The sequence below is a fragment of the Tachypleus tridentatus genome, chromosome 7 (genome assembly GCF_004210375.1).
Source record: "Tachypleus tridentatus isolate NWPU-2018 chromosome 7, ASM421037v1, whole genome shotgun sequence".
NCBI lineage: Eukaryota > Metazoa > Arthropoda > Merostomata > Xiphosura > Limulidae > Tachypleus > Tachypleus tridentatus.
Window position 1 is genome coordinate 92,770,747 of NC_134831.1, and position 13,701 is coordinate 92,784,447.

At 29.6% G+C, this 13,701-nt stretch overlaps 1 protein-coding gene across 7 annotated transcripts in view; it reads right to left on the bottom strand.

Annotated features, from left to right (window-relative positions):
* Positions 1-13,701, bottom strand: part of LOC143256199 (rap guanine nucleotide exchange factor 2-like) — a 99,928-nt gene that overhangs the window by 10,747 nt on the left and 75,480 nt on the right. For all 7 annotated transcript variants that reach the window (XM_076513070.1, XM_076513069.1, XM_076513071.1 and 4 more), the window contains 13 exons: positions 13,335-13,525; positions 11,603-11,825; positions 10,670-10,831; positions 7,483-7,590; positions 7,076-7,279; positions 6,670-6,778; positions 5,075-5,381; positions 4,447-4,693; positions 3,981-4,045; positions 3,286-3,451; positions 2,899-3,075; positions 849-948; positions 63-190 (listed from right to left, as the gene is read on the bottom strand). In XM_076513070.1, coding sequence (XP_076369185.1) covers positions 63-190; positions 849-948; positions 2,899-3,075; positions 3,286-3,451; positions 3,981-4,045; positions 4,447-4,693; positions 5,075-5,381; positions 6,670-6,778; positions 7,076-7,279; positions 7,483-7,590; positions 10,670-10,831; positions 11,603-11,825; positions 13,335-13,525 — 2,187 coding nt within the window. The remainder of the gene's footprint in view (positions 1-62; positions 191-848; positions 949-2,898; positions 3,076-3,285; positions 3,452-3,980; positions 4,046-4,446; positions 4,694-5,074; positions 5,382-6,669; positions 6,779-7,075; positions 7,280-7,482; positions 7,591-10,669; positions 10,832-11,602; positions 11,826-13,334; positions 13,526-13,701) is intronic.

Here is a 13,701-nt window from a genome sequence, read left to right on the forward strand (position 1 = left end):
AAATGTACAAAAATAATAAAATCGGGCTCATCTCTTTAAATCGTTTTTGTTGAAATTCTCACTTTAAACAACTTGGAATATTTAGAAGGCAGTTTCTCCCACGTGGACCTTAGTCTTGATACTGCCCCATGGTCAAGTCCACTCAAGATGGCAAACATGGAGTTGAAGTTCTTGCATTCTTTACACTGTCCTAAATAATGGGATGATTTCTAATTATTTTATTGAGGTAACAAATTATCATATGAAAATTTCAACAAGTTTATATAAAAAATTAAAACACTATAATTAAAATAAAAAAACATGATAAATGACTAATGACCAATATAATAACTAATGACAAACATAATGGCAAATCCTAACACTTAGAATTATAAACTAAATATAAATAAAACAATGATAGTGCTTCATATCAAGGTCATCCTTTGATTACCTATAACTTCACATTTTAAACTATAAAAATATATATTTTTTATATTCGATTTTGTTGACAAGTCCAAAACCAACCTTTCAAAGAATCAGAATTTCATTTTCATAATTTGAAAAGACAAAACTAAAAACATTTAGAAATATTCATAATTATTAAGTAATTCTCTTGTTGTAGGACAAAATTATTTTTAAACTATTTATGTTTATTCATCATCTATTCAATTTTAACCCTTAAATAGCAGAAATGTTGTACGTAGCAGCATCAACTGATAACTGCTGCTATTTAAGGGTACGAGAAACAAACAGATAACACTTCATGCCTCAAAACACATGCTACATAGTTAATACTTCATGCTTCAAAACACATGCTACATAGTTAACACTTCATGCCTCAAAACACATGCTACATAGTTAGCACTCACTTGCTACTTTAATGAACTGTTTGATTATTTTCATCCTTCTCAAAAGATTTGGTTCACTGCAAACTTCAGTCACTACCCAAAACATTTCTCTGTTCACGAGCTGTGGACAAAATTTTAGTCAGTATTATTCAATCTAAGCAGTTTATTTACCTAAGGAATAACTGATAATAGTTCTTGTTGATATTGTACTGGTTTTAAAGATTAATAATTGATAACACATAAAAAGAGAAGTACGTTTTTTGAAGTGAAACAGCAGTGGGCTATTTGCTGTGTCCACCACAGAGAATCACATTCTAGATATTAGCACTGCAGACCTACAGCAATATCAGCAGAGTAAAAAAAATGAAGGACAAATTCATATTTATTATAATTTGAAGAACTCTATATTCCATCTTACTATGGTTTAAAACTAACTTCTTGCACTATTAAGTTAAACACAACCTATTTGTGTTTGAATAAATGTACTTGCTTTAATTGAAGAGAACAAATGCATTTTCTTATCGTATTGCCTTAACAGTGTTCTTTACCACCCATTTTACTCTACAGTTTATCTTATCTTATAACCTTAACAGTGTTCTTTATTACCCTTGTTACTCTACAGTTTATCTTTCCTTATTACCTTAACAGTGTTCTTTATTACCCTTGTTACTGTACAGTTTATCTTATCTTATTATCTTAATAGTGTTCTTTATTACCCTTGTTACTCTACAGTTTATCTTATCTTATTACCTTAACAGTGTTCTTTATTACCCTTGTTACTCTACAGTTTATCTTATCTTATTACCTTAACATTGTTCTTTATTACCCTTGTTACTCTACAGTTTATCTCACCTTATTACCTTAACAGTGTTCTTTATTACCCTTGGTACTCTACAATTTATCTTATCTTATTACCTTAACAGTGTTCTTTATTACCCTTGTTACTCTACACTTTATCTTACCTTATTACCTTAACAGTGTTCTTTATTACCCTTGTTACTCTACAATTTATCTTATCTTATTACCTTAACAGTGTTCTTTATTACCCTTGTTACTCTACAGTTTATCTTATCTTATTACCTTAACAGTGTTCTTTATTACCCTTGTTACTCTACAGTTTATCTTATCTTATTACTTTAACAGTGTTCTTTATTACCCTTGTTACTCTACAGCTTATCTTATCTTATTACCTTAACAGTGTTCTTTATTACCCTTGTTACTCTACAATTTATCTTATCTTATTGCCTTAACAGTGTTCTTTATTGCCCTTGCTACTCAATACTTTCTTATCTTTGTTATAATATGCCCATCAAATACAATAAATAACATCATACCTGTGAATTTCAAGTATCCATACTGTCAACTTGAAACTGTCTCGAAACTACTATATACCGTATTATACTTTAGAAAGTTAGTAAGACTGTCAGCTACATTCCCTAACTTTAATATACAGACAGCCAGTCAGTAGGTCTCTCACTGTTATAATCTACCAACAGCTTGAAGTGAGTTTCTTCATTATCATCTGAAGTGCATTAATTGTAACCTTCAAACAGAAATTATCATTTAATACACATTGTATTTAACATTGTTCAACACCGTTTAAGGTCTTTCAGTAAAATGTAGTATATTTTATTCTGAACTAAAATCTTTTCTCCATAATTTGCGTCCATTGAAGAAGTTATTTTACATGAGAATTATATGTAATGGAAATAGAACATTTTGTAGATGATTATCTTAGGATTAAACCACCTTATGAAGAGTATTTGTTTGTTTTTCTTATCCACTCACTACAGCTGCTTTAAGCATATGTGGAAATTTTCCAAGCCATAACACTGTGTGCCACACTCACATTCAACTGCCAGACCATACCCTGTACGTCAAGTCAACAGGTCAATCAAACAGTCAGCTGTTTTTCGTGTTCAAGACCTTGATCTAAATATCACTTTACAAAGATATAGTAACTATAATAAGAAACACAGTAAAAATGACAGACATATACTAAAAACCTTATTACTTTACTGAAAACACTACCTAAATCATATCATACAAGACAGCCATATCTTTCAGTTACCTCACCAAACTTTGATAGCATTGGAGTTCCATATTTGGACTTGAGTTTAAACAAGTCTCCAATATACTCTGTAGGCTCAATTTGGCAGAAAATGCTGAAGTCTTCCAAGGTGAGCTGGGTGGCGACTTCCACACTATTTAAATGAAGAAAGTGAACTTGACTCTCCCGAAGAAGTTCCTGGGGTACAAGACATTACCTTGCTGTTTATTTGAAATCCAATGTTGGTATAAAAACCAAATAAATCAAAGTAAACCCCTTTTTAATAAAACAAAATAATTTATAAGAATGTGCAAGTAATGAAATAAAACCAAACAACCGATGCTTCTAAACTCATAAATGGACACAGCTGTTACAAAGAGTTGTTCTAAGTGTCGTAAATTAACTCACCCCTGCTAAATCATCTGGTACAAGGGCTTCAGTTGATGACTTATTCTTTAAGTAGTAGCGACTACTGAGTCCAATATTTTCAGCCAAGTTGTTCATCTGATCTGGTAATCTTCGTTGTTTAATGACACCACCTTCTCCACAAGTCACCTCACACAGTGAGTATTTGCTGCAGTAAAAATTAAAATAAATAAAAAATTACTTTGTCATTTAGCAGAAATGGTGCTTCTTTAGTTAACATGTTCTTTCTGTAACTGAACTTAATGGATCCACTAGAAACATACTACAAGTGCCAGAGGCACAATTTTCCATAGGTTTAATTTGCATTTAATGGTCTCGGATTTTTGTTGTTTTCTTTAACCGTATTTCATTGTGATATTAAAATGACCAAATTTATTCATTTTGTTTTTCAAATGATACATTTCCATTATTGGTCCAATAGTCTAGTTAAATATTTCAACAAGATGTGTCTAAAACTGCATGAATTTTACCAATTACAAAAAACAAGTATTAATTTAAATTCATACATTCACAATACTACTACTGATGATTAGGTCAAATTTAAGATGAGAATTACAGATACTTATGTTCATATACTGTGTTCATATAATGTCTATGAAACATGCATGTACTAATCAGATGAAAATCCATCTTTCCATATCTCATTGAAATCCTTTATCTAAAACCCTCTTTCTTACCTGCTGGGGTCTGTGATTCCAAATTCTCTGAGGGATAACATCACCACCTCTCTCGCAGTAGTTTCCTGTGAGTAAAGAATTAATGAATCACAGATATCTAAAACACAGAATAAATTTAATATTTTCCTAATCGTCACTTTGATTCGTATACTTTTAAAACAAATTTCAACTTGTTAACTTATACATTACATCAGGCTTTATAAAACTAATGATACCACTAATCATTTTTGAGATTTAAAGAGCTAAAATTAGAGACAGCTGACACATTCACAGAAAAAATCATTTGGAATTTCGCCCAATAAACAGTTGGTGTTAAAAACAAAACGTGAATTTTTTTTTATATAAAGTTATAACAATAAATAAACAAGGGTTGAGCATGGATGGTGATTCTATCCCAGTGGCTTCTGCCACAGAGATTCAAACCAACCAACCAGCAGAGAAAGTGTGAGAAGTACAATCAACTCACCTTATGAACAAGTAAATATTTGAAACTTTGATCTGTTCTAAACACTTTAAGCACATGTTCTGGAAAGTCTGGCCACATCTGTGGTTCATTGTATGCTGACAGCGATGCTAGGTCTGGATTGCTGTGACTGTGATGGAGGGTTCCACCCCCACAGGATCGCTTTGGAGATGCTGTACTTTGATACTTTGTTGGGTCGTTACTCTTTAAGGAAAACACACTGTCATCAGAACTGTTCAACTGAGCTTCACTGTAACAAAGAAACAAACACTTCACTCAGCAACTCTGAAAGTTACTAGTTGGTAGAAGTCCTAAATACAAACAAAATTACATAAACATGTATGTATTTCATGTAAATATAACAACTGAACAAAACTCACCTCTCATTGTTTTTTATGAATAAAAACAGGAACAGTTCTGTTTGATAAAAGTTCTCCAAATATATAAAAATCATACTTACATAAACTGATAAACTCTCAATCATTACTTAAGATGTCACATACTATGGTAAAATACGAAAGTAAAAAACGTCCTCTCACCCATGGACTTGAAAACAATATTCATATTTTAAAAAAATACCTTTTTTATTATTAACTAGGCAATCATTTCTTTAAATTGAAGGCCATCTAACCTTTTGCCAGGCTTAGAAGTTATGCTCATTTTTGCAAGAGCTCTTTTGATCTTTCCCCGGTTATTAAGAGTCTTGAATCCTTTTTTGTCTTCTTTAATTTCCCCAACAGGACTAGATGTAGTTCTCAGACACTGGCGTGGAGAAGAGATGGGAAGCTGGAGTAACGCACTCACTCCCACTTCAAAAGGAATGTCAAAGTGAGAAGAAAACCTAGCTCTGGGGTCAGGATGTAGGCAAGGAATTTCTGAAAGTTTTCTTCCTCGTTGGCGAGGAACATTTTCTGGCGTGTTGAGCATCTCTTTAAAAACTTAAAAATAAAAAGTAATAATAAATACAACCTCTAAAAACTTAATTTTTTTTCTTAGTTAATATATTAATAAATCTGTCAACTATCATAAAAGGTAAAAAAAACTTTATAGTGTGCAAACATGAAATAAGTATTTAGGTCTAAGGACTCCCTTTATTTATGAAAAAAGTGGCTAGAAATTTAAGAATACAGGTTTGGTTTGATATCAAGTACTTACTATATTTTCTGTGAATTATCACACCAATAACATGTTTTGACACAAATTTGGAAGTACATAAAAATTCCTTTCCTTGCTTTCTTAAAACATGCAACAAGAAACACTCCATACCTTCTGTAAGTCACTGATCTATTTTTGTTATTCAGAGTTCTTCTGTATCTAGCTCGTAGCTAATGATTTACCAAAACCTATGTTTCACTATGAACAGAATGTTTAAAGTTTACACAGTTATCATATTTTATTTTCTGTCATTTGACTTGAAATCAACGAGGTAATTACTGATCCAAAATTACTATCGTAGAAAACTTTGTCCTTAAATTTCAAAACCTTTAATGTACTAAATAACAAAAAATGAAATTTATATTACAAACTTTCAATGATCATTTCTTCCTCCAGTTTAACTAGGATTATTTTGACAAGTTAGAATGGTTTTCATGACAGTTATATCATAAAAATATACATATTATTTCAAAATAATGTTTAAGTATTAAATAATTAAAATACTACTAAAGACAAATTAGAATTTACACAAAACTCAAGTTACTGATCTCCATTTGTCCTCATTATGTTCACCTCCATTCTTCCCACCAATCATAAAAATTTTAAGTTCTATTTTTATATGCCTTTGATTTTAAATCCAAAATGACCAAATTAAAATTAAAAGGAAAGTGAGAAATAATGCATGCAGTTCACGTGTGTCACATATTGTAGGCCCAATGGTTTCTAATCTTTTGCCAGCTTTTCATATTTAAACCATAATTTATAAATGTTTTAATACTGAATATAATCAACTGAATAACTAACATTTTTTAACAGGAAAAACTCTGTTTAGATTGTGATTATTTTTAGAGAAGAAACTGGTTTCTTTAAGATATACATGTAATAACATAGTCCAAAACATCAAAACAATTGAAGATAATTTGCAAAAAAATATCTAATTCTTTTTCTTAACTAAGAGTGAATGCAGTGCTAGCACTAAGACAGTGAGATTCAATGAATGATACATTTTTGTGTGTCATAAATGGAATGTTAAGGCAAGAAAAAGAAAACAAAAGAGATATTCAGCCTCACCTAACAGATTGGATCTAACAGTAATTGAAAGATGGGTCGTTCCTCGTAAGATTTCCAGAGCTCGAGCATGACTTACATGTTCAAAACTTTGTCCGTTTACTTCTAGAATCTAAAAATTAATGAATTATTTTATGTTTAAAATTATCCCTGAATAGTTAAGTTAAAAAAACCTACAAGTTTTTGTTTTCTGAAAGTTACAGGACAGAAACATTAATACTCATTGAAAAAATCTACTTTTAAAACACTATTCAAAAACAGCCATCTGATAAAACTGATTTTAACTTATAATAACAATAATAAAAGACAAAAATAGAATAACAAACTGGTTTTCCAACAGTTGTTATACAAAACCTATTTCTGACCACTTCTTACATTGTGTTTATATTAGTTTTTAATATTGACCAACCTGGTCTCCTCTTTGTAAACCCATGTCTTCTGCTTTAGAGCCCTTGTTAACCTTAGATATGAAAATCCCAAATCCCCGCTCATAGCCACCAAGAATAGAAAAGTAAAGGACATCATCTCGAGTGGACCGAGCCAAAGTAACAGTTCTACTACGAGCTTTAGTAGCACAAGCAATATTAAGTAACCGTAACTGACTCTGCATTTTCTGAAACAAACAATAAACATTTCAAATACATTAAATATTCCACTTTTATATCACATTTCAACTAATTTAATAGCAACAGATCAGATTATTATGTGAGAAATAAAAAAGGTATACAAATTCATCCATGTACGAGGATATAAGTTTAATTTCTGTGAAATATTACACAAACATCTCACCTAAAGTAACAATTTTATTTATATTACCTCTTGTTCAAGAACAGACTCAAATTTTTCCAAAAATTCCATCATGTCTGCATCCTCTTCAAAGTCTGGAAAGTGGTAAGTCACCCACAGCAAGACAACCCTTGTGACCTGGAATATGTTTGTTCAAATTAAATATAGATAAAATTTCTCTTAAACTTCTGAACTAACTACTTACACATGAAACAAAAAACATTACTGGTAAGATTTCATTTTATAAGGAAAATTTATAAACTAAAAATAATTAATTATTATTACATAGTGCAGGCTGGAACATCTTAGACATTTTGTAAACTGACTATGATTTACAGGTTAGTAAAAATTTTGATTTTATTTATATTGTAATGATTTTGTTTGCTATATTCCATCATATTTTACACATACAGGCTTAGTCTGATCAGTAAACAAGTTACTGAAAAGAGAAATACTTCAGCAATTATTAGGTGTTTTTATAAAACAAAATGTTGTTCTACTAGTGCTACATATAGGTTTCTTATATTTGTTGTTATACTAGTGTTACATATAGGTTTCTTATATTTGTTGTTTTACTGGTGCTACATACAGGTTTCTTATATTTGTTGTTCTACTGGTGCTACATATAGGTTTCTCATATTTGTTGTTCTACTGGTGCTACATATAGGTTTCTTATATTTGTTGTTCTACTAGTGCTACATATAGGTTTCTTATATTTGTTGTTCTACTAGTGCTACATATAAGTTTCTCACATTTGTTGTTCTACTAGTGCTACATATAGGTTTCTCACATTTGTTGTTCTACTGGTGCTACATATAGGTTTCTCACATTTGTTGTTCTACTGGTGCTACATATAGGTTTCTTACATATGTTGTTCTACTGGTGCTACATATAGGTTTCTTACATATGTTGTTCTAGTAATGCTACATATAGGTTTCTTACATTTGTTGTTCTACTAGTGTTACATATAGGTTTCTTATATTTGTTGTTCTACTGGTGCTACATATAGGTTTCTTATATTTGTTGTTCTACTGGTGCTACATATAGGTTTCTCATATTTGTTGTTCTACTAGTGCTACATATAGGTTTCTTACATATGTTGTTCTACTGGTGCTACATATAGGTTTCTTACATATGTTGTTCTAGTAATGCTACATATAGGTTTCTTACATTTGTTGTTCTACTAGTGTTACATATAGGTTTCTTATATTTGTTGTTCTACTGGTGCTACATATAGGTTTCTTATATTTGTTGTTCTACTGGTGCTACATATAGGTTTCTCATATTTGTTGTTCTACTAGTGCTACATATAGGTTTCTAATATTTGTTGTTCTACTAGTGCTACATATAGGTTTCTTATATTTGTTGTTCTACTGGTGCTACATATAGGTTTCTTATATTTGTTGTTCTACTGGTGTTACATATAGGTTTCTTATATTTGTTGTTCTACTGGTGTTACATATAGGTTTCTTATATTTGTTGTTCTACTGGTGCTACATATAGGTTTCTTATATTTGTTGTTCTACTGGTGCTACATATAGGTTTCTCATATTTGTTGTTCTACTAGTGCTACATATAGGTTTCTAATATTTGTTGTTCTACTAGTGCTACATATAGGTTTCTTATATTTGTTGTTCTACTGGTGCTACATATAGGTTTCTTATATTTGTTGTTCTACTGGTGCTACATATAGGTTTCTTATATTTGTTGTTCTACTGGTGTTACATATAGGTTTCTTATATTTGTTGTTCTACTGGTGCTACATATAGGTTTCTTATATTTGTTGTTCTACTGGTGCTACATATAGGTTTCTCATATTTGTTGTTCTACTAGTGCTACATATAGGTTTCTAATATTTGTTGTTCTACTAGTGCTACATATAGGTTTCTTATATTTGTTGTTCTACTGGTGCTACATATAGGTTTCTTATATTTGTTGTTCTACTGGTGCTACATATCGGTTTCTTATATTTGTTGTTCTACTGGTGCTACATATAGGTTTCCTCATATTTGTTGTTCTACTAGTGTTACATATAGGTTTCTTATATTTGTTGTTCTACTAGTGCTACATATAGGTTTCTTATATTTGTTGTTCTACTAGTGCTACATATAGGTTTCTAATATTTGTTGTTCTACTGGTGCTACATATAGGTTTCTTATATTTGTTGTTCTACTGGTGCTACATATAGGTTTCTTATATTTGGTGTAATTCAAAATTAATTTTAAATAACATGGCAACAGTTTCAATTAAGGAAGAATATTCAATTTGAAGAATACATTAAGTTTTAGCTTTAAAAAACTAACTACATACATTAGTTTTAGCTTTAAAAAACTAAATACATTAAGTTTTAGCTTTAAAAAACTAAATACATTAAGTTTTAGCTTTAAAAAACTAACTACATACATTAGTTTTAGCTTTAAAAAACTAAATACATTAAGTTTTAGCTTTAAAAAACTAAATACATTAAGTTTTAGCTTTAAAAACTAAATACATTAAGTTTTAGCTTTAAAAAACTAAATACATTAAGCTTTAGCTTTAAAAACAAACTAAATATATTAAGTTTTAGCTTTAAAAACTAACTAAATACATTAAGTTTTAGCTTTAAAAACTAACTAAATACATTAAGTTTTAGCTTTAAAAAATTAACTAAATACATTAAGTTTTAGCTTTAAAAAACTAACTAAATATATTAAGTTTTAGCTCTAAAAAACTAACTAAATACATTAAGTTTTAGCTTTAAAAAACTAACTAAATACATTAAGTTTTAGCTTTAAAAACTAACTAAATAGATTAAGTTTTAGCTTTAAAAACTAACTAAATAGATTAAGTTTTAGCTTTAAAAAACTAACTAAATAGATTAAGTTTTAGCTTTAAAAAACTAACTAAATATATTAAGTTTTAGCTTTAAAAACTAACTAAATACATTAAGTTTTAGCTCTAAAAAACTAACTAAATACATTAAGTTTTAGCTTTAAAAAACTAACTAAATACATTAAGTTTTAGCTTTAAAAACTAACTAAATGCATTAAGTTTTAGCTTTAAAAACTAACTAAATACATTAAGTTTTAGCTTTAAAAACTAACTAAATACATTAAATTTTAACTTTAAAAATTACTAAAAATTAATTTTAGCTCATTTTCATGAGTTAAAACTTGTACGTTAAACAAATTGGAATATAAGTAGTGCACCTTATAAAAACAAACTCTGAGATATTCACCTTATCTCGCAGCTGAGGATCTTTGAACCAACTGAGGAGATTATTAGCCACTGTTATTGGAGAGGATATAAAAGTCCTGTGGGTCAGTAGGAAATCCTCTACATACCTGGGATCAAGAGTATTTTCTTCGACTAGTCGGGCCATTAAGCTCTCAGGTGTTCCCTGTTTCAAGAGAAAGAAAAACTAAATTTCATTCAACTACCAGGAAAAGTTACCACAAAGCAAATAAATATAAACAAACATACATACAGATTCCAGTTCACCTGTATGAATTGATGGAAATAAGTATATAAACAGGTTTTAAGCTTAGGAAAAACTAAATCTGATACCAAGTTAAAAATTCACTTTTTAACATTAAAAAATTAAACTGCTGAATGTGAATATTGTCCAACATTTTCTTGTTATTTCTATAGTTATTTTATCAAATATAATTTTCCAGTAGCACAAAACCTAACAAGTTTATAGCTTGAATTAAAAGATGTATCTATATCATTTACTGAAAACTCAGAACAATTCCTTTTTTCATACACTGTTAAATACAAACTATACAAAAGAAGTACATTACTACAGTAAAAAAAATAACATAAAAATTCATACACTGCACAACTTATTTGATTACTATTATGAAAGTGCTTTTATTATCCAACAAGACAACTCTTTGACTTATTATCAACTTTTATGATGTAAGCACCTGTTTCAAGCTGGTAATGCATAATTATAATTAATTATATTTGTCATAAAATACTAGCATCAGGCCAATTATATTTTTTAATGTCACATTATTTTATTGTGCCACTTAGGGAATCTACTAAACCTAATACTGATGTCTTACATCAAGTATAATTAATTATTTGTCTTGTTTTTATCTGTACATGTCTCTGTAATATTAAGAAAGCAATTTACTAAAAATAAGAAATTTTTATTAGTTCTTACTCTTATAACGACATGACCCTGCTGACTGCCTCCATCTAAGACCCTTTGTTCAGTTACAAGAACAACTTGGCCATCTTCTTCGTGTTTCCTAGTGTTCACTTCCCCCTGGTGGAGAATTCTGTGGTAGTCACTTTGAGCAATACAAACAAATTGACAGTCATCTACCATGGTGCGCATCACCCCTTCCTGATGCATCTTCTCTATCGTGGCAGTTATTCCAAAGCTAAAAGACAGCAATTAATTAAAGAATTTTGTTGGAATGAAATAAATCAGTTTGTTTCACAATTTGTCAATGATCTTATTCAATATTCAGAACAAGTATTTGTTATCTCAAGAAACGATGATTTGAAATAATATTAACAAACAAAATATCCTATTTCAAACTTACCTTTAAGTCGAGACAGAAAAATGATAGTCTGAATTAATATTAACAAACAAAATATTCTATTTCAAGTTTACCTTTAAGTCAAGACAGTGAAATGATAGTCTGAATGAATATTAACAAACAAAATATTCTATTTCAAGTTTACCTTTAAGTCAACACAGTGAAATGATAGTCTGAATGAATATTAACAAACAAAATATCCTATTTCAAGTTTACCTTTAAGTCAAGACAGTGAAATGATAGTCTGAATGAATATTAACAAACAAAATATCCTATTTCAAGTTTACCTTTAAGTAGAGACAGAGAAATAATAGTCTGAATGAATATTAACAAACAAAATAATCTATTTCAAGTTTACCTTTAAGTCAAGACAGTGAAATGATAGTCTGAATGAATATTAACAAACAAAATATCCTATTTCAAGTTTACCTTTAAGTCAAGACAGTGAAATGATAGTCTGAATGAATATTAACAAACAAAATATCCTATTTCAAGTTTACCTTTAAGTCGAGACAGAGAAATGATAGTCTGAATGAATATTAACAAACAAAATATCCTATTTCAAGTTTACCTTTAAGTAGAGACAGAGAAATGATAGTCTGAAATAATATTAACAAACAAAATATTCTATTTCAAGTTTACCTTTAAGTCAAGACAGTGAAATGATAGTCTGAATGAATATTAACAAACAAAATATCCTATTTCAAGCTTACCTTTAAGTCAAGACAGAGAAATGATAGTCTGACATAATATTAACAAACAAAATATTCTATTTCAAGCTTACCTTTAAGTCAAGACAGAGAAATGATAGTCTGAATTAATATTAACAAACAAAATATTCTATTTCAAGCTTACCTTTAAGTCAAGACAGTGAAATGATAGTCTGAAATAATATTAACAAACAAAATATTCTATTTCAAGCTTACCTTTAAGTCAAGACAGAGAAATGATAGTCTGAAATAATATTAACAAACAAAATATTCTATTTCAAGCTTACCTTTAAGTCAAGACAGAGAAATGATAGTCTGAATTAATATTAACAAACAAAATGTCCTATTTCAAGTTTACCTTTAAGTAGAGACAGAGAAATGATAGTCTGAATGAATATTAACAAACAAAATATCCTATTTCAAGTTTACCTTTAAGTAGAGACAGAGAAATGATAGTCTGAAATAATATTAACAAACAAAATGTCCTATTTTAAGGTTACTTATAAGTAGAGACAAGACAAAATGTTTTTCTTTATTCACTTAACCTTACATGAAAACAACTAGAATACGAGAAAGCCATTTTATCAACACTATGAATGAGAACACATCCCCCCCCTTGTTTCACTCTGTTCTATACCTGTCTCCAACATGCAGCTCACGGTTTGTCCCATCTGAAAGATCAACTTCGACCTGACCATTGACAACGACAGACCAGGAGTCCAATTCTTCACCATCATTCATCACAATTGTTCCTGCTTTTTTAACAACAGCGAATACCATTACTGCGCACAAAGCACGTCTAACAGCTAGCGTCATGTTGGCAAAAGCCTGCAGTAAAAAAAGAACACTCTGTTACAACTCAGAATTACTAAATATTCTGTTTGTATAACATTTTCCTACATTGACAAGAGAAATACAATGTTACTTTTATGGGATGATTAAATATTCTATTTAATAGTTATAATTACTGTAGTTATTTTCTTGTCCTGTAGTAAATACAAGTT